General features: G+C 45.1%; 1 protein-coding gene across 1 annotated transcript; it reads left to right on the top strand.

Annotated features, from left to right (window-relative positions):
• Positions 1–846: 846 nt before the first annotated feature.
• Positions 847–5,854, top strand: GAPDH (glyceraldehyde-3-phosphate dehydrogenase). Its single transcript, XM_054042112.1, has 12 exons — positions 847–926; positions 1,636–1,679; positions 2,413–2,512; positions 2,883–2,989; positions 3,081–3,171; positions 3,364–3,479; positions 3,656–3,737; positions 4,023–4,174; positions 4,332–4,410; positions 4,734–4,817; positions 5,049–5,146; positions 5,545–5,854. Exons 2-12 carry the CDS (start codon positions 1,657–1,659, stop codon positions 5,612–5,614), a joined length of 1,002 nt encoding a protein of 333 aa, XP_053898087.1. The 5' UTR covers positions 847–926; positions 1,636–1,656; the 3' UTR covers positions 5,615–5,854.
• Positions 5,855–27,553: the final 21,699 nt, after the last annotated feature.

Genomic DNA, 27,553 nt, shown 5'->3' with positions numbered 1-27,553 from the left:
AACAGGTGCCCCCAATAGAGGGCTCCCCTCAGACTCCTGTGTGCTTCCCCTCCCCCCCATCCTTCTCCCCACTGTGTCTAGGGCTCATGCGGGGGTGCACAGAAGCCAAACAAGAGGGTACCGAATAAACCCCATTGAGAAACCCTGCTATAGCCCTTAAATCCTGTTTTATAATCCTCTGCTATTCCATTCCTGGACTCCTCACATACACCCCTAACTATGCCCATTAGGTGTAATCTGCAACCCTCCTGCGATTTCACTCACCAGCGTCCCCCATTCCCAGACACACAGGGCACGCTACTTATTATTATTTGTATTACAGTAGCACCTAGACGTCCCAGCCAGGACCATGGGTCCTTTGTGCTGGGCACTGAACATAGTGACAATCCTCTTTCTATTCCAGTCAGCCCCTACCTCTATAGCTCTCCTAGTGCCCCTCAGTCTTGATGGCTAGGTCTGTGCCCTGGGTGCTGTGTTGGGCTACCTATGTTTGTGGTTACAGTGTAGCTGGTGAATCCTATTGCCTGTGTCTCCTCTCACAAACGTGCACGGGATTCATGGGTTGGAGTCTCCCTCTGCCTTCCCCTCGCACAGCAAGTGGGGACGCAGGAGAGATCTGAGAAAGATTGGCTGTGTGGGGCTTGCAAGAGACGAGAGAGGGGGAGCCCCCGCCCCGCTTCTCCTTTGTAGGATAGGGAGTGCAAGAGAACAGCCAAAAATGGGTGTGGGAGGAGGGAGACACGCAACCCAGCAGCATTAGGGCTGCACGTACACTGCTCTCTGCTGCCCTCCGCCTCTGATTTGACGCTTTCTCAAAAGGCTGGGCCCAGCAATTACCATACGGGGATCTATAAAGGCCAGGACAGCGAGCCTACCTCCCTTTACCTTCCCCTACTGCAGGCGTGCGCGTCAGAGGCAGCCCCCAGGTAAGAAAGGGCTCACCACAATGTGGAGCCGGAACACTGCAACTAGGGTGGCCTCCTGCTGCGCTCCTGGGCAGCGATGCTGGCCGCTCTGGGGTGGTAGAGGACGGAGTGTGGGTTTCGGGATGCTGGAGGAATAAAGAACGTGCTGGCCAAGAGCGGGGGCGGCTGCACCCTGGGGACAAGAGGGAGGAGGCCGGCGCTAGGGCGGGGGGCGCTGAGAAGTTGTAGGGGCAGGTGCACGTGAGGCTCTGGCTGAATTCGGATTCTCCTTTGTGCTCAGGCGGGGTAAGCAAAATGGAGGCCGGGGGGCGGCGACAAAACCCGATGTGTGTGTGTGTGTGGGCGCGGGGGGGGGGTAACTGCCAGACGTGCGCTGCAAGCGGAGCCGGGAGTGAAGCGTGGGGGGTGGCGCGGGAGCTGGTGCTGGCCTAGGGAGGAGGAAGTCGCTCTGTGGGGGAAGTGGGTTTGGAGGCCGCGGCAGGGCACCTATGTCCCGCCCCGCACGCACGCGTGGGGCTCCGGTGCTCTGATCCCCGCACACCCAGTCCCCCGCCAGGCGGGACTTTCCGGCCCGGCGCCGCGGCTTAAGTACTTTGGGGCCAGTTTGCTGGAGACCCGGCCCCCCCGCGGCAGGGTGCGTGGCTGGGGGGGGTGTGGGTCCCGCTGTCCCTCGAGGGTGTCTCACTTCTCCCCCCCGTCTTCTCCGCAGGAGCATTTCGGCAGAGACACGATGGTGAAGGTCGGAGTTAACGGGTGAGTCTCTGCAGGGGCGGGGTGCTGGGCGCGGCGGGGCTGCCCCTAAGGCCTGAGTGGTGGTGGGGGGGGACGGTCTCCAGCGCTGGAGGCTCACCACCTCCTTCCTCCCCCGCGCCAAGGGCGTGGCAAGGTCACTTGGGCCGCGGCTGGCTTGCACCACACCCCCCGCTACAGAGGCTGCGGGCCCCTGGCGGGACGGTCTTAGCCCGGATGACTCACTTCTCCCCGCGGCTGCTGGGGGGAGGGAGGCTGTGAGTCACCCCGAGCGGAAAGCGCCGCTGTATGCCGGGCTCCTGCCTCCGCCCCGGGAAGGGCGCCGTGGTATCGCGTGTCCCCGCCGGCCCCGGGGAATGTGACCTTCTCCTGCGGCTCCGCGGAGTAACCGGATCCGGGGCCCGAGGTAAATTTAGCGCCCGACCTTTGGGGGCGCGGGGGGGGGGGGTGTCTCTGTTAATCTCAATCTCTGCTCGGCCCTTGCACGGCTGCGGCTCCCTGGGGCCTCTCCTACCTTATGGCCTCTGCGCCTCCGGCCTGGGAAGTAGCTCTCTTGTATCCCTCCCCTCTCCCGCCCCCCCCCCCCCACTGGCGGGGAAGGGGATAGAGTAGCGTGGGGGGGGGGTCTCCTTTGAATCCCAGGGGTCTGGATGAAGCCAAGTCCGAGCTCCCCATCAGAACAGGGGTTCCCTTCCTGAATGGGGGTATGTACCAACCTCTTCTGTTCCTCTCCTAGATTTGGCCGTATCGGCCGCCTGGTCACCAGAGCTGCCTTCACCTCTGGCAAAGTCCAGATTGTAGCAATCAATGACCCGTTCATTGACCTCAACTACATGGTGAGTGGGACCCTGATCTCTAACTTTGAGCTTGCTGTGTGGCCTGTGCTTGTGCTGAGGTAGAGGTGGGGTGAAAAGGGGTGGGGAAGGAGTGCAAGTTGTCGGATCTATCTATATATGCTTTCCCTGTAAAAGCCAGAGAACAACCCAGGGGATGAGGGATCAGATTTAATAGGACAGGGAACTCCCATTTGAGCCAAATACAGATGAGCAAGGTCACTACAGGCTGCTGCAAACTACACCCATGGGTTCCCGTGGCTATAAATCTGGATTGAGGGGCATTAACAGACCTATGAGTGGGCTTTGAGGATTGAAATAGGGAAGCTTTGAGAATGCAGCCAACACTGAACTTTTGTGTTTCTATCCCTAGGTTTACATGTTCAAATATGACTCCACTCACGGTCGTTTTCATGGCACTGTCAAGGCTGAAAATGGAAAACTTGTGATTAATGGAAATCAAATTACCATTTTCCAGGAGTGAGTATGACTCTTCCTACCCTTTCCTTTGGAGCTATGGGAGAGGGCATTTGACAACTCTGCAGTTCCTAAACTGTTTGTCTCCTCTCAGGCGTGATCCCGCTAACATCAAGTGGGGAGATGCTGGAGCAGAGTATGTTGTAGAGTCCACTGGAGTCTTCACCACCACAGAGAAGGCCAGCGTGAGTGATGGGTCACATCTGACTTAGGTATGGGAGGAAAAGGGTGTAGGGATGACTCCCTCCCCTGCAGGTGCAAGTGGGTGTATACAGACTTCTGTCTGAGGCTGTATTGCAGTGGGATTTTTTTGCGGGGGAGGGCAAGGTCTCCCAGAATTGTAGAGGACTCTATTAATGTTGGTCTGTCTCCCTCAGGCTCACCTGAAGGGTGGCGCTAAGCGTGTTGTCATCTCTGCTCCCTCAGCTGATGCACCTATGTTTGTGATGGGTGTCAACCATGAGAAATATGACAAGTCTCTGAAAATTGTCAGGTGAGGATAGGGGAAATCAGGGTTGAACCTGAGGTGCAGAGCTGACTATTATCCTCTCCTGTGAACGTGTGTGGGGGAGCTGAGTGATGTTTGGCCCCTCCTGCAGAGGGACTGCCTTCTGGGGGGTGGGCCCTGACTGCCTCTGGCTGACTGTACCTCTTGTCTCTTTCTTCCAGCAATGCCTCCTGCACCACCAACTGCCTGGCTCCTTTGGCCAAGGTCATCAATGACAACTATGGCATAGTGGAAGGTCTCATGGTAGGTGATCTGGAGGCACAGAACCACTTATTCCTGAAAACTCTCCCCACCAGCTCTGTCTGCGGGGCAAACCATAGAGCTCTGGAGGGTGTCTTTTCCCAATTCACAGTTTTGGGTGGAGCGAGATGGTGGCTGTGAACCCACAGAGCAGGAGAGACCAGCTCCCAATGCTGCCTGGAATAGAGGAAAAGGGAGGGTTGGGGGAGGAATACCTTAGTTCAGTGGGGTGAGGCTCTGTGTGGATGTTGATTCTGTTCTACCCCCTCCCCCCCTTTTAATTTCCAGACCACAGTCCATGCCATGACAGCTACACAGAAGACTGTGGATGGCCCCTCTGGGAAGCTGTGGCGAGATGGCAGAGGTGCTGCCCAGAACATCATCCCAGCATCCACTGGGGCTGCTAAGGCTGTGGGCAAGGTCATTCCGGAGCTGAATGGGTGAGTGTCGGTTCCGTGCATCCCTTGCTTTGGGGGTACAGGGACATCAGAAGGGGTGGGGAACCTGCAGCTGGCCCACTTTGCCCTCTCCCCAGTAGAATATGCAGAAGTCCTTGTGGGGGGCAGGAGCCTGTTCTGATCCACTTGTCTCTCACAGGAAGCTCACTGGAATGGCTTTTCGTGTTCCAACTCACAATGTCTCTGTCGTGGACCTGACTTGTCGTCTGGAAAAACCAGTGAGTATTGCAGGAAGGGGACCAGACAGGCCCTGGAGCAACTTCCCTGCACCCCCAATACTTCTGTCACTTTCTTAACCTATGGGGCAGGGAGCAGCTGCTTTGCAGCCTCCATCCTATTTGGAACTAGCCCCTTGTTGCTGCTTGTTCTAAGAGATTATGCAAGAGGCTGCCCCTGTCTGGTGTAGTACCTGGCATAATGGGGTCCTAGCTATGCATCTCAGCTGTGCAGTCTCAAAACTGGAGCAATCTTCCCTGGGAAGCAGCTGCCACTCCATGGGGTCTGGGATGCTCTGATCGCTCTCGCTCTCTCTCTCTCTCAGGCCAAGTATGATGACATTAAGAAGGTGATGAAAAGTGCCTCTGAGGGGCCTATGAAGGGCATCCTGGGATACACAGAGGACCAGGTAAATTCACCATCCTTTCAACAGATTGGGGGAGAAATGGAGTGAATACCTCCTCACATTAAGGGAAAAGGGAAGCAACCTTTTGGAACATCAAATATTCTTTAATCCTTCCTCCCCCTTCAGAAGTGTTCATGTATCAGGGTGTCAATAACATCAGGGGGTGGGGGGGATGGAGCTGAGGACAAAAGGGGTGTGTGTGACAGTCTTTCCCTCTTCCCTCCCCACTTGTAGGTTGTCTCCTGTGACTTCAACGGCGACAGCCACTCATCCATCTTTGATGCAGCTGCTGGCATTGCTCTCAATGATCACTTTGTCAAACTGGTCTCCTGGTATGGAGAAGAGGCTGTGGGGATGAGGGATTTGGAGGGTTGTTTCTCTGGGATAGGTTGGGAGTCCAGGGGAGACATGGGGGTCACTTAATCAAGCTGGCAAGGATCCTATCATGGCAAGCTTTGCATTCTCTCCCTCTATTGCGTCTAGCTGGAATTTTAGTGAAAACACTTTGCAGCTAGCAGCAGCAGTTTTTGGTTGGCAAAGAGGCAGTATCTGCCTAGGAAGACCTCCATATAGAGTGAGGTTGACCCCTAGTATCTGAACTGCGGTCTCCAATCTTTCCCAGCTGGGGAAAGGGAGGTTGTTCTGGGGCTTGGTGTGGGGGGACTCCCCATGGGGACGTACAAGGGGGTCTGTCCATCCCTAACTGCTGCTCCTCTACTTCTATCTCCAGGTATGACAATGAGTTTGGATACAGCAGCCGTGTTGTGGACTTGTTAGTTCACATGGCATCTAAGGAGTAAGCCAGGTGCATGGATCAGCCTCTGCCTGGGGAATGAGGTGTAGGGGGAAAAGTCTCACTGGAGACCCTTGTTTCTCCCACCACTCAGCTCCACAGTCTGCAGTGAGAAGCCAGTTCTGTTCCATCTGTCTTCCCTATTCCTCTACTGTGTATCTGAAGCTTGGGGGAGGTGGAGAGGCTAACAGAAGCTGACCTGTTTCTATACCACATTTTCTCAAATAAAGTAATAGCTAACCTACAATATTCCTGTCTCTGTCTGTCAGGAGATGCCACAAAGGGATCATAACATGTTACTGTGGCCACTGACATAGCCTGGAACTTTTCCACCACCCCAAATGGTAGTTACTGGCCTGGAAATTCAGCTGTTGTAAACTAAGAATATTTCATATAAGACTAAAACTAAGGTTTAATTCAAGCAGTCAAAACTTAGGAAATGCCAGAAGACAGGGTGTGGTTAGACTTTTTGGGACAGGGCGGGTAGATGGGACAGTGTTCCCTCTGTGTGCTGCCCCAGCCCTGCGTGGACAACTGGCATAGCAGCCCTCAAGCGAACTGCCCAATGACCCTAAGGTCCGTTAAGGAACGAAAGTATCCAGCCAGGTTTGTCAGTGAAGCATAGTACTAGTGTCCCACAGACTCTACTGGACCACTAATGCATGTATGCCTGTAACAATGGACCAGCTCAGTGAACAGCGGGACTTTCCATTCCTCCCTAGGCCAGACAGATACTCCCTCTGAGATACATTTTTATACCCAGATGATGTGGTTATTTATCCATCACCATGTACATGTTGGTTTAATTAAAACATTTCTATTACATACTGCCTATCTTTTAGGAGGGGTCAGTGTGCTCCTGCTATTCTTGAGGAATGTTTTTGTACCATCCCTGATATTGGGATGTTTTGGTACCACTTAATATGGGGATGTGGTTGCATGAGTACTCCGTGACTAGCACTACTGAGGAATGTATTTTTTTCCAATATAAGCCCTGTTCTTGCCAGGTTCTGTGAGCAGGCCCTCTCTCATACCAGGCCTCTGATACAAGGTTTGTTTCAGGCTTTCTTCCTACTATGCAGGAAACCTTAAATCTGCCTTTTAATGATAGTCAAGCTACATGATCATATATAGTGCCTTTTTTAATCCATAGGACCTATGCTTCATTCATTCAGAGCACATGGACAACAAGTGAGATGGGGGGGGGGGGTATATATGAATGAAGTTCTGCTACAGTTCTTATGTGATGCTGGGCCTAACTTTCAGGGGCGGCCACTAACTGTGTTCTCAGTATCACAATTGACAACTAAAGCCTGACTTTCAGAAGTGATGATTGAACAACTGAAGTCTGAGAATAGCAGGTGCTTAGCAGCTCTGGGAAATATCAGAGCTTAGGTCTGCCAAGTTGGGCACTTATACGGAGGTTTAGCCTTCATCTTTTTCCTCAATTGCCTTCTAAAATACTATCCTGCTTTCTAGCAGTATTAAGGTAAGTAAATTCATTAATGGGGTGAAGTACTTGGCTCCTGTGGGTGTCATGAAATTAAAACCTGTTCAGTGCAAGATTTGGATGGTGTATGATTAAGGATGTGGCACTACCTCTGTAATGGAAACAAGCTATTAAATATTTTATGCTCAGTCTCTGATCATTGTCCATCCTGTGTAAGAAATGAGGTGGGAGGACAGTACAGTACATCATGTAACTAGATATTGTAGCTTTTTTTGGTTATAACGTTGCAAAGTCAATAATCCCAACTAGGAAAAAGTTGCCTTTGTAATATTTGGTTCTGTTCATATGTATTAGTGTAGTCTAAAATTCTATCTACCATCCAAACCATGCCCCGAAAACAACTTATTTTCACAGCTCACATGTGAGCTAAGAGGCATATTACTATGCTCGTGTTAGAGCGAAAGGCAAGTGAGGCATAGCTTAAGGCAAAATATATCCACTAATTTTGGATGCCTAATTTAATTCACCTGAGTCTTGAAGTTTCAAGAGTATTTCACATTATCTTTCACTTTCTATGTGGCTAGCAAAGTGCTTATTAGCCTCAGAAGTGCGTGCTCAGCATTTCTGCAAATCAGAGCCCAAAATCTCAAATTAGGTATATGGGGGTGGGGGGAAGAAATGCCTGCCCTGTTCTATAGTCTAATTCATCACGCATCCATTATTCAGTCTGACTGAATGAAGCAGGGGTCCTGGGGGGGGGGGGGGGGGAGGAGGAGGAGGCGGCTTGTGTAACTTCCATTCTGGCATTTCCTACCACCTGAGTGCATGATTACATACATACATACATACACACACACAGCTATAATGTAAAGAGGGGTTGCAATTTTCCTAGGCTTGTGAGAAGGGAAACAAAACAACTTTCATTGTGTGATATAGTATTACTATCCATGTAGTTCATTAACAGGATTGGGGTCAGTGGGGTGATTTGAAAGATTATTTCACTTGAGGTAGTGAGGTAAGTGATACCAGTAACAAGCTGTTAGCTGGCAGTGGAGAGGGATAAGAGTTTGCCAGCAAGTTTCACAGCTGTTTGTGACAGTGGAGGAATAAAGACACACTCTGAAATATTAGATTCCCCTCTGGATCTTTGGAAAAGAGCATGCTCTACCAGCCATTGTCCCTTCTGCCCGTTTCTTTTAGCTTGTCCTACTCCTTCCCTACAATCCCCAGCTCCTTAGCCCTGCTCCATTTTCCTTGGCTAGTTAGTCTCTGGTTCCTGCCTGAGCTTAGTCTTCCTCCCAGTCTCTATCCCCAATCCCTCTGGCTTCTTATCCCATTTTACTCTCTACCCTTGCTCTTTACCTTGCTAGTTTCCCTATTCTCTGTATCCCAATCTTCCACATGCCTTGTCCCAGTGCTTACCTTTGTGCTACAGGATGTCTGGGTGCCAGTGTAGGGGGAGCAGTGCAGGCTCAGAAAACTGCTCTGGGGGGCTGGGTAAGCAATTGCAGGGAAAGTCCTTTTTGTCCCCTGGGATGGAGCATGCCCAAAGCAGAGAGCATCGTTGGATAAATTTAGCTGCCCCATAAGTCTCTTCTAAGCACGTGCAAAAAGATTTTTCAGCAGCTTAGAATGTGGTCAAACACAAGTGATTTTTTTTCAGAGGAATAGCAAAACCCTGCACCTTAAAGACCCTGCTGCCTCCAACTCCAGTTTTACATCCTTACTCTAAAACACAAAGGCTTTAACGAAGAAATGATTTTAATATGAGCAAAAACGTTTTCCCTAATTTTGTTCTTGGAAATGACTGAATCATTTTTTGTGGAAACCTTCCAAAAAAATTCAGCTGGTCCCTGATTGCTGGCATAGGAAGTTTCAGTCTGAATGGTTAATGAACAACTGAAAACAGATTCTTATATTAATGGGAAGTGTCAGTCAACTATAGCCAGCACAATGAGCTATACACAGCACAGACCTATCCCTTAAGCTAAAGGAACAACTGGAACATACAAAAGAGAGGACACTATCCTGGGAAGCAGTGACTCTGAAAGGATAATCAGCTGAGCATGTGGTCCCTGTACAATATTGTAGCCAAAAGGACTAATGCATGAACAAGGGAATCTCAGGTAGGAATAGAGAGGTTATTTTACCTCTACATTTGGCACTGGTGCAACTGCTGCTGGAACACTGTATCCAGTTCTGGTGCCCACAATTCAAGAAAGATGTTGATAAATTGGAGAGAATGATTAATGAGTTAGAAAACCTGCCTTATAGTGATAGACTAAAGGAGCTCAATCTATTTAGAATCATAGAATATCAGGGTTGGAAGGGACCTCAGGAGGTCATCTACTCCAACCCCCTGCTCAAGGCAGGACCTAATCCCAACTAAATCATCCCAGCCAGAGCTTTGTCAAGCCTGACCTTAAAAACCTCTAAGGAAGGAGATTCCACCACCTCCCTAGGTAACCCATTCTAGTGCTTCACCACCCTCCTAGTGAAAAAGTTTTTCCTAATATCCAACTTAAACCTCCCCCACTACAACTTGAGACTATTACTCCTTGTTCTATCATCTGCCACCACAGAACAGTCTGGATCCATCCTCTTTGGAACCCCCTTTCAGGTAGTTGAAAGCAGCTATCAAATCCCCTGTCATTCTTCTCTTCTGCAGACTAAACAATCCCAGTTCCCTCAGCCTCTCATGTGCTCCAGCCCCCTAATCATTTTTGTTGCCCTCCGCTGGACTCTTTCCAATTTTTCCACATCCTTCTTGTAATGTGGGGCCCAAAACTGGACACAGTACTCCAGGTGAGGCCTCACCAATGTCGAATAGAGGGGAATGATCACATCCCTCGATCTGCTGGCAATGCCCCAACTTATACAGCCCAAAATGCCGTTAGCCTTCTTGGCAACAAGGGCACACTTTTGACTCATATCCAGCTTCTCGTCCACTGTAACCCCTAGGTCCTTTTCTGCAGAACTGCTGCCTAGCCACTCGGTCCCTAGTCTGTAGCAGTGCATGGGATTCTTCCGTGCTAAGTGCGGGACTCTGCACTTGTCCTTGTTGAACGTCATCAGGTTTCTTTTGGCCCAGTCCTCTAATTTGTCTAGGTTCCTCTGTATCCTATCCCTACCCTCCAGCGTATCTACCACTCCTCCCAGTTTAGTGTCATCTGCAAACTTGCTGAGAGTGCAGTCCATGCCATCCTCCAGATCATTAATGAAGATATTGAATAAAATTGGCCCCAGGACCGACCCTTGTGGCACTCCGCTTGAAACCGGCTGCCAATTAGACATGGAGCTGTTGATCACTACCCGTTGAGCCCAACAATCTAGCCAGCTTTCTAGCCACCATATAGTCCATTCATCCAGCCAATACTTCTTTAACTTGCTGGCAAGAATACTGTGGGAGACCGTAACAAAAGCTTCGCTAAAGTCAAGGAATAACATCTACTGCTTTCCCCTCATCCACAGACCCAGTTATCTCCTCATAGAAGGCAATTAGGTTAGTCAGGCATGACTTGCCCTTGGTGAATCCATGCTGACTGTTCCTGATCACTTTCCTCTCCTCTAAGTGCTTCAGAATTGATTCCTTGAGGACCTGCTCCATGATTTTTTCCAGGGACTGAGGTGAGGCTGACTGGCCTGTAGTTCCCTGGATCCTCCTTCACTTTTTTAAAGATGGGCACAACATTAGCCTTTTTCCAGTCATCCAGGACCTCCCCTCATCGCCATGAGTTTTCAAAGATAATGGCCAATGGCTCTGCAATCACATCCGCCAACTCCTTTAGCACCCTCGGATGCAGTGCATCCGGCCCCATTGACTTGTGCTCGTCCAATTTTTCTAAATAGTCCCGAACCACTTCTTTCTCCACAGAGGCTGGTCACCTTCTCCCCATACTGTGCTGCCCAGTGCAGCAGTCTGGGAGCTGACCTTGTTTGTGAAAACAGAGCAAAAAAATTACTGAGTACATTAGCTTTTTCCACATCCTCTGACACTAGGTTGCCTCCCGCATTCAGTAAGGGGCCCACACTTTCCTTGACTTTCTTCTTGTTGCTAACATACCTGAAGAAACCCTTCTTGTTACACTTAACATCTCTTGCTAGCTGCAACTCCAAGTGTGATTTGGCTTTCCTGATTTCACTCCTGCATGCCTGAGCAATATTTTTATACTCCTCCCTGGTCATTTGTCCAATCTTCCACTTCTTGTAAGCTTCTTTTTTGCGTTTAAGATCAGCAAGGATTTGACTGTTTAGCCAAGCTGGTCGCCTGCCATATTTACTATTCTTTCTACACATCGGGATTTTTTTTCCTGCAACCTCAATAAGGATTCTTTAAAATACAGCCAACTCTCCTGGATTCCTTTCCCCCTCATGTTATTCTCCCAGGAGATTCTGCCCATCAGTTCCCTGAGGGAGTCAAAGTCTGCTTTTCTGAAGTCCAGGGTCTGTATTCTGCTGCTCTCCTTTCTTCCTTGTGTCAGGATCCTGAACTCGACCATCTCATGGTCACTGCCTCACAGGTTCCCATCCACTTTTGCTTCCCATGCTAATTCTTCCCGGTTTGTGAGCAGCAGGTCTAGAAGAGCTCTGCCCCTAGTTGGTTCCTCCAGCACTTTTACCAGGAAATTGTCCCCTACACTTTCCAAAAACTTCCTGGATTATCTGTGCACCGCTGTATTGCTCTCCCAGCAGATATCAGGGTGATTAAAGTCTCCCATGAGAACCAGGGCCTGCAATCTAGTAACTTCTGCTTAACAAAGAGAAGGTTAGGGGGTGACTTGATCACAGGCTGTAAGTAGCTACATGGGGAATAAATATTTGATAACAACTCTTCAATCTAGCAAAGATATAACAGGATTCAATGCCTGACAGTTGAAGCTAGACAAATTCAGACTGGAAATAAGGTGTAAATTTTTAACAGTAATTTCGCACTGGAACAATTTACCAAGGGTTGTGGCAATTTTTAAATCAAGGTTGGATTTTTAAAAAAATGCTTTAGCTCAAAAGGAATCATTGTGGGGGAGGTGTATGGTCTGTGTTATATAGGCAGTCTGCCTAGATGATATCAGTGGTCCCTTCTGGTTTTGACTATTCTGACTCTTATTAACTAATAGTAGTACAGAGTTTGTCTCTGTAAAGCTGTGACACATTGCCAATGGGCTACAGAACAGCTTTCTAAACAGCAGTGGCATGTGAGTTATCAAGATTCCTGGATTCTACTTCTGTTTCTGAAAGGATAGTTTGATGGTGGCTGGCTTGCAGGTATGTGCAATATATTTTTAATGGTCAGAAAATTAAGGACCAAGCGTGAAACAAGTTCTACTGATATCAGGTATAAATGACGATTTTTTTTTTTCTGAGTATATTTTGATGTTGGCCAATTTTTTTTATGAATTTGTGTGAGGCTAGTACAAGGCACTCTTCTGCAACCCAGGACTATCATGTTTTAAGATGTAGCGGCTTCTTTATATATATATTTTTACCATGAGAAAAATGATCTCTTTTCCCCTAAACTTGTTCTTAAAAAGGTTGGAATTGGTTTTTGCTGGAATGGTTCAAAATGCTTCAAGCTCAGGCATGGACAACTTCAGCCTGAACGGTTAGTTTGGCAAATTTATAAGCCACTGAAAATAGATTACCTAGATAGTCTGAGTTACTATGTGTTTGTCTATAATTCACTGTGTGTATTAAAAAAAAAAAATTAGGGCAAGTCTACACTTAAAATGCTGCATTGGTGCAACTGTGCCACTGTAGCACTTTAATGAAGATACTCTACACCGATGGGAGACAGCTTTCCCATTGGCATAGTTAATCCATCTCTGAGAGAGGCAATATACTGCTGGCCACACCGGTGCTTAGGTCAGCACAACTACATCATTCAGCGGTGTGGATCATTAGGTATGTGTCAACAATATCCATGTGGACTGGTCAGGGGTGGTGCATGATGCTCATATCATTAAGAACACAGGACTGTTTAGAAAGCTGCAAGCATAGACTTTCCCTATTGTCGGTTTACCGTTGGCGATGTTGAAATGCCAGTAGTGATCCTGGGGGACCTAGCCTACTCCTTCCCCAGGTTCATGAAGCCGTACATTGGCCACCTTCACAGCACCAAGGAAAGATTCAGCTACTGGCTCAGCAGGTGCAGAATGACAGTTGAATGTGCTTTTGTTAGAGTGAAGGGACACTGGCTTTGTTTACTCACTAGTTTGGGTCTCAGTGGTCCCCAGGTGTGTGCCTGTGTGCCTGCGCAGCGCTAAATAGGCTGCCGTATGGCCATGCAGCTTACAGGGAACTAAGCCTGTGATTTACAGGACATAAGACTAGGTGACCTAAAGGTCCCGTTTGGCCTTAAACCCTATTGAAACTATAATTTTTATTTATTTTAATCAAGGAAACTCAAATAAACAACAATTTTGTGTGAAGCAGGCTGGCAGATAATTCCATTTTGCGACAAATTTCTAGGTTTTGAAATTTGTCTTTGTTCTACATTGGCATTGACTCTCTCTCCTAGGAAGTGACTAGCAATCTCTGGACACAAAACTCCTTCCCAACAAAGTACCTCGCTGTTAAATATCTTTGCTTCAACAAAAGTTCATTTAGTCAAAAATGTTCTGCCTAGCTCTAGACTAGTCAAGTTGCACAAAACCACAACAAACAAACAATGACAAACATACACATATACATACACTCGGTCACTTTCCATTGCCGTAACAAATCTACCTTTTTCAACCACAAAGTTCACATGCAGACAACCTGAACTCTGTGTAACAGGTTGTCACCCCCCGGGGAGCAATCTGGGACCTGTGGGAACCACTTTGCCCCCTAACATACAGCTGGGCTAGTCTCTCTCATACTGCTCTGCTGGTGGTTCAGCCATCCTCTCCAGGCCCTGTTATCATCCAGCACGACAGCAGGTGGTGCCACACACCCAACTGAGCCACTCAAGGACAGAAAAAAGACAATAGCCAATTTCCCAGCTCGCCAGCCTTGCACCCTTATTGGAGTATAAACCCAGTATTATACTGTCTTGAACTGCACAGCTTACAATGCAAGTTCCTTAATATAGTTACCTTTCCCCTTGATGTTGGAAAGATATGCAACAGGCTTTGTTTACAGAGCTGAGATTTTCCCAGACCCTTCACTGAAAACCAACTGGTTAAGCTAAAACATAAAACAAGTTTATTAACTATAGAAAGATAGATTTTAAGTGATTATAGGTGATAACAAACAGATCAAAGCAAATTATATAGCAAATAAACAAAAACGCAAACTAAGCCTAACATACTAGATAGATAGGAGTTAGCAATTTATCACACTGACTGATGATACAAGCAGTCTACCAGGTTTCCATACACATCCTTTTGACCTGGGACCAGCACTTCCCCCAGTTCAGTCTTTGTTCCTCAGGGGTTTCCAGGAGTTCTCTTGTTTGGGAGTGAGGCCCAGAGATGATGTCACTTCCCACTTTATATAGCTTTTCCATATGGCAGGAACCCTTTGTTCCAAGCTAAGTTTCCAGTCCAGTTTGTGTAAAAATACAGATACCAAAATGGAGTTGTGTCATGTGGTCTGGTCACATGCCCCTGCATGCCTTGCTGGGTCATAGCAGCCATTACTCATAGGTTGGCTGAAATGTTCACAGGAAGGCTAAGCTCTTCCATGGTCCATTGTCTTTGTTGATGAGCCATTAGCACTGTTTAGCTTCTTCATTGTTGTACCTGAGAGTCTAGTTGTGTGTGTTACCCAGAGTAAGCTCATTTGAAATACAGATATATAGTCAATGTTCATAACTTCAAATACAAAAATGATACATGCACACAAATAGCATAATCATATTCAGCAGATTATAACTTTTCCAGTGACGCCTTGTACAAAATGCATCATAATTATGTCATAATCATATAATCATACCACTATGATGAATATGGGGGTACAATGTCACACTCTGTCTCCCATGAAATGATGTGAGAAATAATGTATGTGTCTTCCAGATAGAAAAAAAATCTAAGTAATAGACACCCAAGAGATCAACACAGGTATTCTGCTAATGCCACTCAGACAAACAAGCCTCAGTGGTATTTATCTAAAACTAACCTTTATACAGCAAAATAGTTCTGTATAACAGATAGTGTGTACAATGCACATGTTCATGACCTGCCATCATTTACAGAGTCATAGTAAGCAAACATTAGTATTTATGCAATTTTTACAGAACATGCAGCACTCATTTAAAAAAAAAAGCCAAAAATAAACCCACCACACACTATGGAATTATATATACACCATAAACTAGAAAATTAAAATGAGCTTGTAGCCTACATTTGTGAGCTGGATATAAACATAGTGTCTTAAGATAACGTCTCCAAAAATAGCATAACATTCACAACTAATCTATTTCCACATGTAATCGTATTGTACACAGATTCTTCATCTTACACTTTTACTGCGCACATAAAAATAATTGTTTATAATGAGCTTGTTATGCAACACAGCTGTCAGAAAGAAATATTATTATATTAATATTACAAACACATTTGTTGTAACTGGTGAAGATTCCTAAGCAGGAATAATAGGTAGAGTATAAGGCCAGAAGGAACCACTATGATAACATAGTCTAACCTCCTGTATAACACAGGCCAAAGGACTTCCTGAATTATTTTGTTTTAACTAGAGCAGATCTTTTAGAAAAACATCCAATCTTGATTTAAACATGTCCAGTGATGGAAAATCCAGCATGACACTTGGTAAATTGTTCCAATTGTTAATTAACCTCACTGTTAAACATTTGCACCTTTTTTCTAGCCTGAATTTTGTCTAGTTCAACTTCAAGCCACTAGATCTTATTACACCTGTCTTTGCTAGACTAAAGAGCCCATTATTAAATATTTGTGCCCCATCTAGCTACTTATAGATTGTACTCAAGCCACTCCCTAACTGTCTCTTTCTTAAGCTATATAGATTGAGTTCCTTGAGTCTGGCACTCTAAGGCAGGTTTTCTAATCCTTTATTCATTCTTGTGGCTCTTCTCTGAAGCTTCTCCAATTTATCACCAGGCTTGGCTTCATGAACTGTGGACACTAGAACTGGACACAGTGAGACGTTTCACTAGTGTCAAATATTCCTAATTGAGATTCTCCTTTTTATTCCTCCAAGCTTTGCATTAGCCCAGTGATACTCAGACCTCAATGGTTCAGGAGCTAAATTAGCCCTCAACCGTGAAAGAGCCACAGTAGTGTGACTTCATTGTTTCATTTACAATTTTATTATACATGTATAATTCTCACAGCAAAATGGCTGAGCCAGTATTATTTTATTACTACAATTAACTACACTTGGTTAATAACCTAGTAAAAGCATCCTGATTGGTTAATAATTAAATCACACAATGTTTTACTATTATGTGCTGCAAAGAGTAGCAGGAGACACATTAAAGGAGCCTCAGTCTGAGGCTCTGGCTACATATGGATAGGGCCCTACCAAATTCATGGTCCATTTTGGCCAATTTCATGGTCATAGGATTTTTAAAATCATAAATTTCATGATTTCAGATATTTAAACCTGAAATTTCACAGTGTTGTAATTGTAGGGATCCTGAGCCCAAAAGGAATTGTGAGAGGTGTGGGGGGAGTTGCAAGGTTATTGTAGGGAGGGTTGCAGTACTGCTATCCTTACTTCTGCACCGCTGCTGGAAGCAGCGCTGCCTTCAGAGCTGGGCAGGTTGAGCAAGGTGGCACCAAGAGCAGTGCAGAAGTAAGGATGGCATTGTATGGTATTGGCACATTTACTTCTGCATTCCTGCCTGCAGAGCTGGACCATCAGTCAGCAACCGCCACTCTCCAGCCACACAGTTCTGAAGGCAGTAGCGCAGCAGTAAGGGTGGTATGGTATGGTATTGCCACCCTTGCTTCTGCACTGCTGCTGGTGGGGTGCAGCCTTCGGAGCTGGGCACCCAGCCAACAACCGTTGCTCTCTGGCCACCCAGCTCTGAAGGCAGCACAGAAGTAAGGGTGGCAATACCGCACACACACCCCCAATAACCTTGTGACACCCCCTCCCCAACTCCCTTTTGGGCAGGACCCCCAATTTGAGAAACATTGGTCTTCCCCGTGAAATCTGTATAGTATAGAGTAAAAAGCACACAAAAGACCAGATGTCACAGGACAAGACCAGATTTCATGGTCCGTGATGCGTTTTTCATGGCCATGAATTTGGTAGGGCCCTAACTATGGAGCTTAGAGTGGCACAGCTGCACTACTGCTAGTGCAGATGCTCTAAGCTGATGGGAGAGAATTCTCCTGTCAACTTAATTATTCCAGCCCCTGTTAATGGCACTAGCTATGTCGGTGCCTAGTTTAGGGTAACTTATGTTGCTCGGGGGGAGGCTTATGAGTGACACAATTTATACCGACATAAGCTGTATTGTGTACATAGCCTGCATATCACCGCCTTAGCCCTTTTGGCCACAGAATCACACTGGGAGCTCATTATCCACCATGACCCCCAAATATTTTTTTAGCATATCTGCTGCCCAAGATAGAGTTCCCCATCCTGTAAGTGTGGCCTATTGTTTCCTTTTCCCCTCGTTACCAAGCCATCCAGATCATTTTGCATAAGTAAAGTGGGCTGTAGTCCACGAAAGCTTATGCTCTAATAAATTTGTTAGTCTCTAAGGTGCCACAAGTACTCCTGTTCTTCTTTTTGTGGATACAGACTAACACGGCTGTTACTCTGAAACTGCTCTCTTCAGTATTTACCACTCCCCCAATTTTTGTGGCATCTGCAAACTTTATCAGTGATTTTTTTTTTTTTTTTTTTTTTGCATGATTGTATGCAGGGCCATCCCTAGCCATTCTCACCAGTGGCGCGGCTGCCCAGGTCGCTTCACTTTCCACCGCCGGTGAATGCAGGCCTAACCCCCTGCTGCAGTCCTCAGGAGAGTGGGGAGCAGGACTGGGGCAGAGCAGAGGTGGGAAGAGGCAGGGCTGGGTGGGGGCCAAGGGGAAGAGGTGGAGCAGGGGCTGGAGCAGCATGCAGCTGCGTAGGGCACCAGGAAATGTGGTGCCCCAAATTTCCTGGTGCCCTACGCAGCTGCATACTTTGCATATGGGTAGGGATGGCCCTGATTCTATGTTTTCTTCCAGGTCGTTGATAAATATGTTAATAGCACAGAGTCAAGGACTGATTACTGCCAGACCCCACTAGAAACACTCTCTGATCATTCTCAGGGTACCCAGGACTGGGAGTCACCTTGTTACCCTCATGCCTCCATTGTGACAGAGACTTGCTTGTGCTTAACTGGGTAACAATAGTCTGACATGGGTGATGTCGTGGTGGGCGTCTGCTATAGACCACCAGACCAGGAAGATGAGGTAGACGAGGCTTTCTTCTGACAACTAACAGAAGTTTCTAGATCACAGGCCCTGGTTCTCATGGGGGACTTCAATCACCCTGACATCTACTGGGCGAGAAATACAGCAGTGCACAGACAATCCAGGAAGTTTTTGGAAAGTGTTGGGGACAACTTCCTGGTACAAGTGCTGGAGGAACCGACTAGGGGCCATGCTCCTCTTGACCTGCTGCTCACAAACAGGGAAGAATTAGTAGGGGAAGTAGAAGTGGGTGGCAACCTGGGCAGCAATGACCATGAGATGGTCAAGTTCAGGATCCTGACAAAAAGAAGAAAGGAGAGCAGCAGAATACAGACCCCGGACTTCAGAAAAGCAGACTTTGACTCCCTCAGGGAACTGATGGGCAGGCTCCCCGGGGAGGCTAATATAAGGGGGAAAGGAGTCCAGTAGACTCCATCCCGATGTGTAGAAAGAATAGTAAATATGGCAGGCGACCAGCTTGGCTTAACAGAGAAATCTTCAGTGAACTTAAATACAAAAAAGAAGCTTACAAGAAGTGGAAAATTACTCAAGCATGCAGGGGTGTAATCAGGAAGGCCAAAGCACAATTGGAGTTGCAGCTAACAAGGGATGTGAAGGGTAACAAGGGTTTCTACAGGTAGAAACAAGGAGGAGGTCAGGGAAAGTGTGGGATCCTTACTGAATGGGGGGAGGCAACCTAGTGACAGATGATGTGTAAAAAGCTGAAGTACTCAATGCTTTTTTGCCTTGGTCTTCATAGACAAGGTCAACTCCCAGACTGCTGCCCTGGGCAGCACAGTAGGGGGAGGAGGTGAGCAGCCCTCATTGGTGAAAGAACAGGTTAATGACTATTTAGAAAAGCTGGACATGCAAAAGTCCATGGGGCCAGATCTAATGCAGCTGAGGGTGCTGCGGGAGTTGGCAGATGTGACTGCAGAGCCATTGGCCATTATCTTTGAAAACTTGTGGTGATTGAAGGAGGTCCCAGATGAGTGGGGAAAGGCAAATATAGTGCCCATCTTTAAAAAAGGGAAGAAGGACAATCTGGGGAACTACAGACCTCACCTCTGTCCCCGGAAAAATCATGGAGCAGGTCCTTAAGGAATCCATTTGGAAGCACTTGGAGGAGAGGAAGGTGATCAGGAACAGTCAACATGGATTCACACAGGGCAAATCATGCCTGACCAACCTGTCTATGATGAGATAACTGGCTCTGTGGCTATGGGGAAAGCGGTGGACGTGCTATATCTTGACTTTAGCAAAGCTTTTGATACGGTCTTCCACAGTATTCTTGCCAGCAAGTTAAAGAAGTATGGATTGGATGACTGGACTAGAAGGTGGCTAGAAAGCTGGCTAGATCATTGGGTTCAATGGGTAGTGATGAATGGCTCGATGTCTAGTTGGCAGCCGGTATTAAGTGGAGTGCCACAGGGGGTCGGTCCTGGGGAAAGTTTTGGTCAACATCTTAATTAATGATCCAGATGATGGGATGGATTGCACCCTCAGCAAGTTCATGGATGACACTAAGCTGTGGGGAGAGGTAGATGTGCTGGAGGGTAGGGATAGGGTCCAGAGTGACCTAGACAAATTGGCGGATTGGGCTAAAAGAAATATGATGAGGTTCAACAAGGACAAGTGCACAGTCCTACACTTAGGACAGAAGAATCCCATGCTGGGGACTGATTGGCTAAGCGACAGTTCTGCAGAAAAGGACCTGGGGATTACAGTGGATGAGAAGCTGGATATGAGTCAACAGTGTACCCTTGTTGCCAAGAAGGCTAACGGCATATTGGGCTGCATTAGTAGGAGCATTGCAAACAGATTGAGGGAAGTGATTATTCCCCTCTATTCAGCACTGGTGAGGCCACATCTGGAGTACTGCATCCAGTTTTGGCTCCCCCCCCCCCCCACTACAGAAAGGATGTGGACAAATTGGAGAGAGTCCAGCGGAGGGCAATGAAAATGATTAAGAGACTGCAGCACATGGCTTATAAGGAGCAGCTGAGGGAACTGGGCTTATTTAGTCTGCAGAAGAGAAGAGCGAGGGAGGATTTGATAGCAGCCTTCAACTACCTGAAGGGGGGTTCCAAAGAGGCTGGAGCTAGGCTAGTCTCGGTGGTGGCAGATGACATAACAAGAAGCAATGGTCTCAAGTTGCAGTGGGGGAGGTCTAGGTTGGATATTAGGAAACACTATTTCACTAGGAGGGTGATGAAGCACTGGAATGGGTTACCTAGGGAGGTGGTGGAATGTCAATCTGCAGAGGTTTTTAAGGCCCGGCTTGACAAAGCCCTGGCTGGGATTAGTTGGGGTTGGTCCTGCTTTGACCTCCTGAGGTCCAACCCTAATTTTCTATCAGTCTATGACACCACCAGCCTGTTGGCCACCCAAGCACTGCCCTCTGGACTATGCTAGCCCTTATTTTGCCTTGCAGGTTAACAATAGGTGCATTCCAGTCCCCGAGTCCCTATGAAGCATTCCCCCGTAGGGTCCAGACCCTTATCCACTGAACACTCAGATACACCAGGTCTTCTGTCCACAGAGAGACAGTGTATTCACCAGCTTGTCTGATTTAACACTAGGATCAGCACTTTGCTTAATATCACAGCACTTAGATATATTTATAGTGAAAACAAGGATAAATTTATTTTCAAAGACGCAAATGACTTGTCATAACATGCTTTATAGAGACTAAACCAACAGGTTAATCTCACTCCCAAAGTCCTGTGCAGTGTTTCAACAACGGCTACTTGTGATCCCATTTTCATAAATAAAGGTGCTGTCCGTTTACTTTCTAGGTGCCGGATAAGGGGATGTCATCTTTGCCTTCTACATGTACTCCCCAAAGTTCATTGTCTTTGCATACAGCCAGGATAACCACCTGTGGTTTATTTTTCCTGGGTGCTTCTTCCCTGTTAACTTCACATCTCTTTGCTAACTTCTGACTTTGTATGTAAATGGGCATCCATTGTGTTAGTTTACGCTGCTTAATTTATATCCGATAGAGATACATTTCTTACCTCCTGTTGGGAGGAAAACCTGCTTTTCAGCCTTACCTTGATATTTAAAGAATATTTTTCAGTATATATATATATATATATAAATAAAGAGAGAGAGAGAGAGAGAGAGGGCTGTCAATTAATCGCAGTTAACAAAAAAATTAATCACCATTAATCGCACTTATAACAATAGAATACCAATTGAAATTTATTAAATATTTGTGGATGTTTTTCTACATTTTCAATATTGATTTAAATTACAACACAGAATACAAAGTGCACAGTGCTCACTTTATATTATTTTTTATTTCAAATATATGTACTGTAAAAATGATAAAAGAAATAGTATTTTTCAATTCACCTCAAATAAGTACTGAAGTGCAATCTCGTTGTTGTGAAAGTGTAACTTACAAATGCAGATTTTTTTTGGTTACACAACTGCACTCAAAAACAAAACGGTGTAAAACTTTAGAGTCTATAAATCTACTCAGTCCTACTTCTTGGTCAGCCAATCGCTCAGACAAACAAGGTTGGTTACAATTTGCAGGAGATTCTGCTGCCTGCTTCTTATTCACAATGTCACCTGAAAGTGAGAGCAGGCATTTGCATGGCACTTTTGCTTGCCAGATATGCTAAACATTCGTATGCCCCTTCATGCTTTGGCCACCATTCTAGAGGACATGCTTCCATGCTGATGATGCTCATTAAAAAAATAATGCATCAATTAAATTTGTGACTGTACTCCTTGGGACGAGACTTGTAGGTCTCCTGCTCTGTTTTACCCACATTCTGCATATATTTCATGTTATAGCAGTCTTGGATGATGACCCAGCACACGTTCGTTTTAAGAACACTTTCACAGCAGATTTCAAAAAACGAAAAGAGATTTCTAAAAATAGTTACAGCCCTCGACCCAAGATTTAAGAATCTGATGTGCCTTCCAAAATCTGAGAGGGATGAGGTGTGGAGCATGCTTTGAGAAATCTTAAAAGAGCAACACTCTGATGCGGAAACTACATAACTGAACCACCAAAAAAGAAAATCAACCTTCTACTGGTGGCATCTGACTCAGATGATGAAAATGAAAATGCATTAGTCCACACTGTTTTGGATCGTTATTGAGCAGAACCCATCATTGGCATGGACACACATCCTCTTGAAGGATGGTTGAAGCATGAAGGGACATATGACTCTTTAGTGCATCTGGCACATAAATATCTTGCGATGCCGGCTACAAAAGTGCCATGTGAATGCCTGTTCTCACTTTCAGGTGACATTGTAAATAAGAAGCAGGCAGCATTATCTCTTGCAAATTATAACTAACCTTATTTGTCTTAGTGATTGGCTGACCAAGAAATAGGACTGAGTGGACTTGTAGGCTCTAAAATTTTACATTGTTTTATTTTTGAATGCAGTTTTTTTTGTACATAATTCTACATTTGTAAGTTCAATTTTCAGGATAAAGAGATTGCACCACAGTACTTATATAAGGTGAATTGAAAAATACAATTTTTTTCTTACAGTGCAAATATGTGTAATAAAAATAAATATTAAGTGAGCATTGTACACTTTGTATTCTGTGTTGTAATTGAAATTAATATATTTGAAAATGTAGTAAACATAAAAAAATATTCAAAATAAATAGTATTCTATTGTTAACAATTAATTTGTAATTAATTACTTTTTTAAATTGCTTGACAGCCCTAATTTTATATAAATATAAAAAGAACTCCTTACGTAGTATTTGTACATATGTTTTATAATAATATTAATGATGAGTGTGATCCCGGCTTTCATTTAATACCTCACATGACATTCTTTAGTGAACCAGAATGGCCATACCCGAATCAGGACATTCCTGTAACTCCCTTGTCAGTTGGCATTAATGGGTTCTTGGGTCCCACACAAACTCTTTTGATGATGCTTTCCCCATGTGACCTGTAAGTTAGTCAGTTTTTAGTGCATTGTACTATGTTAATTTTGTATCATTCTAGTTTCTTAATCAAAATATTATGCTGTACCAAGTCAAATGCTTTACAGAAGTATAAGGATATTACATCAGCACTATTACTTTTATTAACTAAACTTGTAATCTCATAAAAAAGATATTAAATTAGTTTGACAGGATCTATTTTCTATAAACCCATGTTAATTGGTATTACTTATATTACCCTTCTTTAATTCTTTATTAATCAAATCTTGCATCAGCCATTTCATAGTTTTGCCCAGGATTAAGATCACAAACAGTGGAAAACAAAGATTAATTCCTCAGGAACATTAACATTCAATAGAGGGGAGGGTTAAGAGCATTTGGCTGTTACCTTGGTGACTGTTGTTGTTTCTAGGCTATAAGAAGATTGAATGGACAACATGTGTTGATTCATAGTTTAAGGGACAGAAGGGACCATTAGATTATCTAGTCTGACCTGCATATCAGAGGCCATTACATTTTATTCTCTTACCCCTGTATTGAACCCAATACCTGCGTCTGACTAAACCAAATCCTCCAGCAAAGGATCCAGTCTTGATTTGAAGATATCAAGAGATGGAGAAGCCACCTCTGCCCTTGGTACTTTGTTCCAATGGTTAACATTTTTTGTTTTATTTCTAGTTTGAATGTGTCTGGTTTCAGCTTCCCATCCATTGGTTTTTGTTAGGCCTTTCTCTGTTAGATTACAGGGCCCTTTAATACCCAGTATTTTATCTCCATGAAGGTACTTACACACTGTGATCAAGTCACTATTCAATCTTCTTTTTGATTGATCTCTTTTTCGGTCTAAATTACTCCTCACAATCAATGTCTCATAATTTTCTTCATCTTTGAGAAGTTAGCCCTTTTAAAGCACCAAGAATATATATTATTGGTTAGGACTGTCCCCTGTTTGCTCATATTGAATTAATCATGTCATGATCACTGCACCCTAGGCAACCACCAACTTTCAGTCCAGTGATTAATTCAAATTTAGTTGTCATAATGAGGTCTAAAATGAGGTGGATCTTGTGTTGTGTGCATTAGAAAATTTTGCATTAGAAAATTATCATTATATTTTTTAGAAACTCTAATGGATGTTTTACTATTTGTTGCATGAGAACTCCAGCATGTGTGTCACAAATTGAAGTCTCCTATAACACGCTTTCACACACACACACACACACACACACACACACACAGGTGTTTGGAGAGAAACTCATCTTGTTCTGTGGTTTGAGTTGGTGGTCTGTAACTGACCTCCAGCAGTATCCTTTTCTTGGGGTTTGTTTCTTAGCACATTGATCCACATGTATTCAAGATCCTGTGGTTCTGAATTATCAACAACTCAAAAACTAAAACTTTAATATAGAGTTCAACCTCCACCCCACTACCTTTTTCCCCTCTCTGTCCTTCCTAAATAGTTTGCAACCAACATTTTTAACATTCTAATCATGCAAATCATCTCCCTTGTTTCAGTACTACCAATTATATATCACATTTCCTTTTATCCATGAAAATTTCCAAGTCCTCTTGCTTGTTACACAAAATCGTAGCATTGGTATATAAGCAATTGAAAAAATGTCTTCTTTTCACATTCTTTGCTTCTTTGTTCAATTAGTTCATGACACACGGAGTTTGCGTTTGAATTGTATTTGCCTTCTTAGTACCTTTCTCTTGCATTGCTAGTTTAACATTTTCCTGGCTACTCCAGCAAGTCTCCCTTACCCATGAGATGCAGGTTGTATCATTAGTACAGCCTCCTTTCCCACTGGAGCATTGACCAATGCTTTACCCAACCAAAATCTTGAAGTTCACACCTGTTGTTCAGCCAGTGGTTCACCTCCAATAGTTTCTGTCTTCTCTCACTCACGGGACTGGAAAGATCTCTTCATCTTTTCTCTTCTTCAGTTCCCTTACAAAATCTCTGATGTCTTCTATAATCTGTGTAGCTCCATGTGATGCCATATCATTGATTATAATTTATTATAAATGTTATAATTGTGACAGGCAAGGCAATTTCCTGCATTATCCTGGACAAACCTTACTGAATTAAGTTGAAGCATCTTAGGTGCTCATTGTATGAAAAATGCAAAGGTTTATGCAGTCTTGTGGGATTGTAGGCAACTTGTCTAGGAGAAATGACTAATGTAAATGTTGGGAAGTGTTATGAGATTCAAAAGACTCTTTTAAACAATGGGTAGAAAACAAGAATGAATTGTTAGTTGAGATGGTTTCCTAGGAAATACCTGTGAGGAGGGGAATACAAATGCCCACCTCCACACCTGTTCTTTTGAAGCTTCCTTCTGGGGAGGGCACCTTTATCTATGAATTACCTAGTCCCAGAATCAAAAGGCCCAAATAATTCTCAGACTCATGGATGTAGTGGTTCTCAACCAGAACAGTTATGAATGGTAGTCACTAAAAAATCCCTTGGTGGGATTTGAAGGGCTGTTCACTGACCAGAGCCCTTGCTGGAGTTAGGGGGTGGTCTCTAGTAAGCTTGTTAGCATGTGTGTAAATTCTTTTATTGTTTTAATATGTTTTATCTGTAATACTTTTACCCTATGAATAAATGTGCTTGCTTAGAAGGAGCAGTGTGGTAACTTGACTGTGTCAATTACACTGTTTACCATACCAGAGGAGAAAAGTAAAGCAGACCTGCTTATAAAGTCTGGCCTTGCTGGGAAAATCATGATGGAGGTAGAGAGCTGTGCAGCCTGGAAATGTCCCTCTCTCCTTCCTGATTGGGGTATGTGTCTCTACCCATGAGAGGTTATGGCTGGGGAGTCGAAAGCCTAATCATGGGTGCCCTTGGTGGACCATAGAAGGGGAATGCAGGTGCAGTTGCCCTGAACTGTGGCTATAATCATCAATGGAGACTTGCCAGAGAACCTCATAATACATCCAATCTTGCAGTTATACCTTGTATCCAGGGAGACAACACTCAGTCTTGATGTCCTTGTGTCCCTGGCTGAATTCTCTGTTCATTGCCTTCTTAATACAGAGTCACCAATGCTTGCTTTCGCAGGATGGTTGAAGAACCTCTCTTAGTGGCTGCTTACTTTATACCACAAGGACACCCTTTAAGTGTGTACCCTGTTTTGTTCCTCCAGAAACAGGTTTCTCAGTAGTTTATTCACTGAGTATCTGCTAGTAATTGGATCCTTCTAGCCAGTTTGAATGGCTTCTTGGTCTGTTTCCTTTCTTAGGCACAAATCACCATTCCACTTCCTCAGTTTTTATACTCTCTTCAGTTTCTTACTGCGATCCTTTCCCTTGTGGTGTCCATGGCAATGATTTCTGAATCTGATTGTCCAAAAGATCTCCATTTTCTCAGCTGCTATGCACTGTTGAAACTCGCACTTCCAGACAACATATCCTCTCTACCAGCATGGCTACCAACTTGCACGTCATACACTAGATCTCTCTTCTATCTTCCAGCAGAAAGGAAAACATAGCACATAAAAGGGCAGGTCACAACAGGTGGGTGCAGAACTATAACTAAACAGAAGGACCCACAGTGCCTCCGAAACTCCCATTTGCAACTCCTGATCAAAGGTTCCCTTGACAATTGATTTATAATACAAAGTCTTGCTGCTCAGAGTCATTGTTCAGGACAACTGGACCTGTATTCCCCCCTCTATGGTCCAGCAAAGGCACCCACTCTTAAGATTCTGGCGGTCAGCCATCACGTCTCTTGGATTTAGACAAGCATCTCTCCCCCTCCTGACCAGGGATCTTCCAGGCTAGACAGTTCACTCTCTACACTGTGAATTCCCTAGCCAGGCAGATTGCCTCTGTTGGCCTGCTTTGCTTTTCTTCTCTGCGGCTATAAACAGGGCAATTGCCCAGTTATAAGGTACCACACAGCTTTTCCTAAGCAAGCATATTTATTCTTAAGGTGAAAACATTACAGAAGAAACATAATAAAAACAATAAATGAACATACACGCATACTAATGAGTTTACCAGAAATCATCCCAGCAAGGGCATGTGAAGAGCCCTTCAAACCCCACAAGGGTTTTTTTGTGTGGTTACAAGTTCATAACTACTTAGCTCAGAACAAGCACCTCCATGAATCGAAGAGACACTCCTAGGCCTCTGATCTTGTCCTTATGTAACAGGTGATCAGCAGACAAAGGCAAAGCTTCAA

The sequence above is a fragment of the Malaclemys terrapin genome, chromosome 1 (genome assembly GCF_027887155.1).
Source record: "Malaclemys terrapin pileata isolate rMalTer1 chromosome 1, rMalTer1.hap1, whole genome shotgun sequence".
Classification (NCBI taxonomy): domain Eukaryota; kingdom Metazoa; phylum Chordata; order Testudines; family Emydidae; genus Malaclemys; species Malaclemys terrapin.
This window is presented reverse-complemented; position numbering and strand designations above follow the sequence as displayed.

Coding starts and splice junctions, on each gene's coding strand:
- GAPDH (XM_054042112.1), top strand. CDS start 1,657: ATGGTGAAGGTCGGAGTTAACGG. Junction 1,680..2,412: donor GTGAAGGTCGGAGTTAACGG/GTGAGTCTCTGC, acceptor TTCCTCTCCTAG/ATTTGGCCGTATCGGCCGCC. Junction 5,147..5,544: donor TTTGTCAAACTGGTCTCCTG/GTATGGAGAAGA, acceptor TTCTATCTCCAG/GTATGACAATGAGTTTGGAT.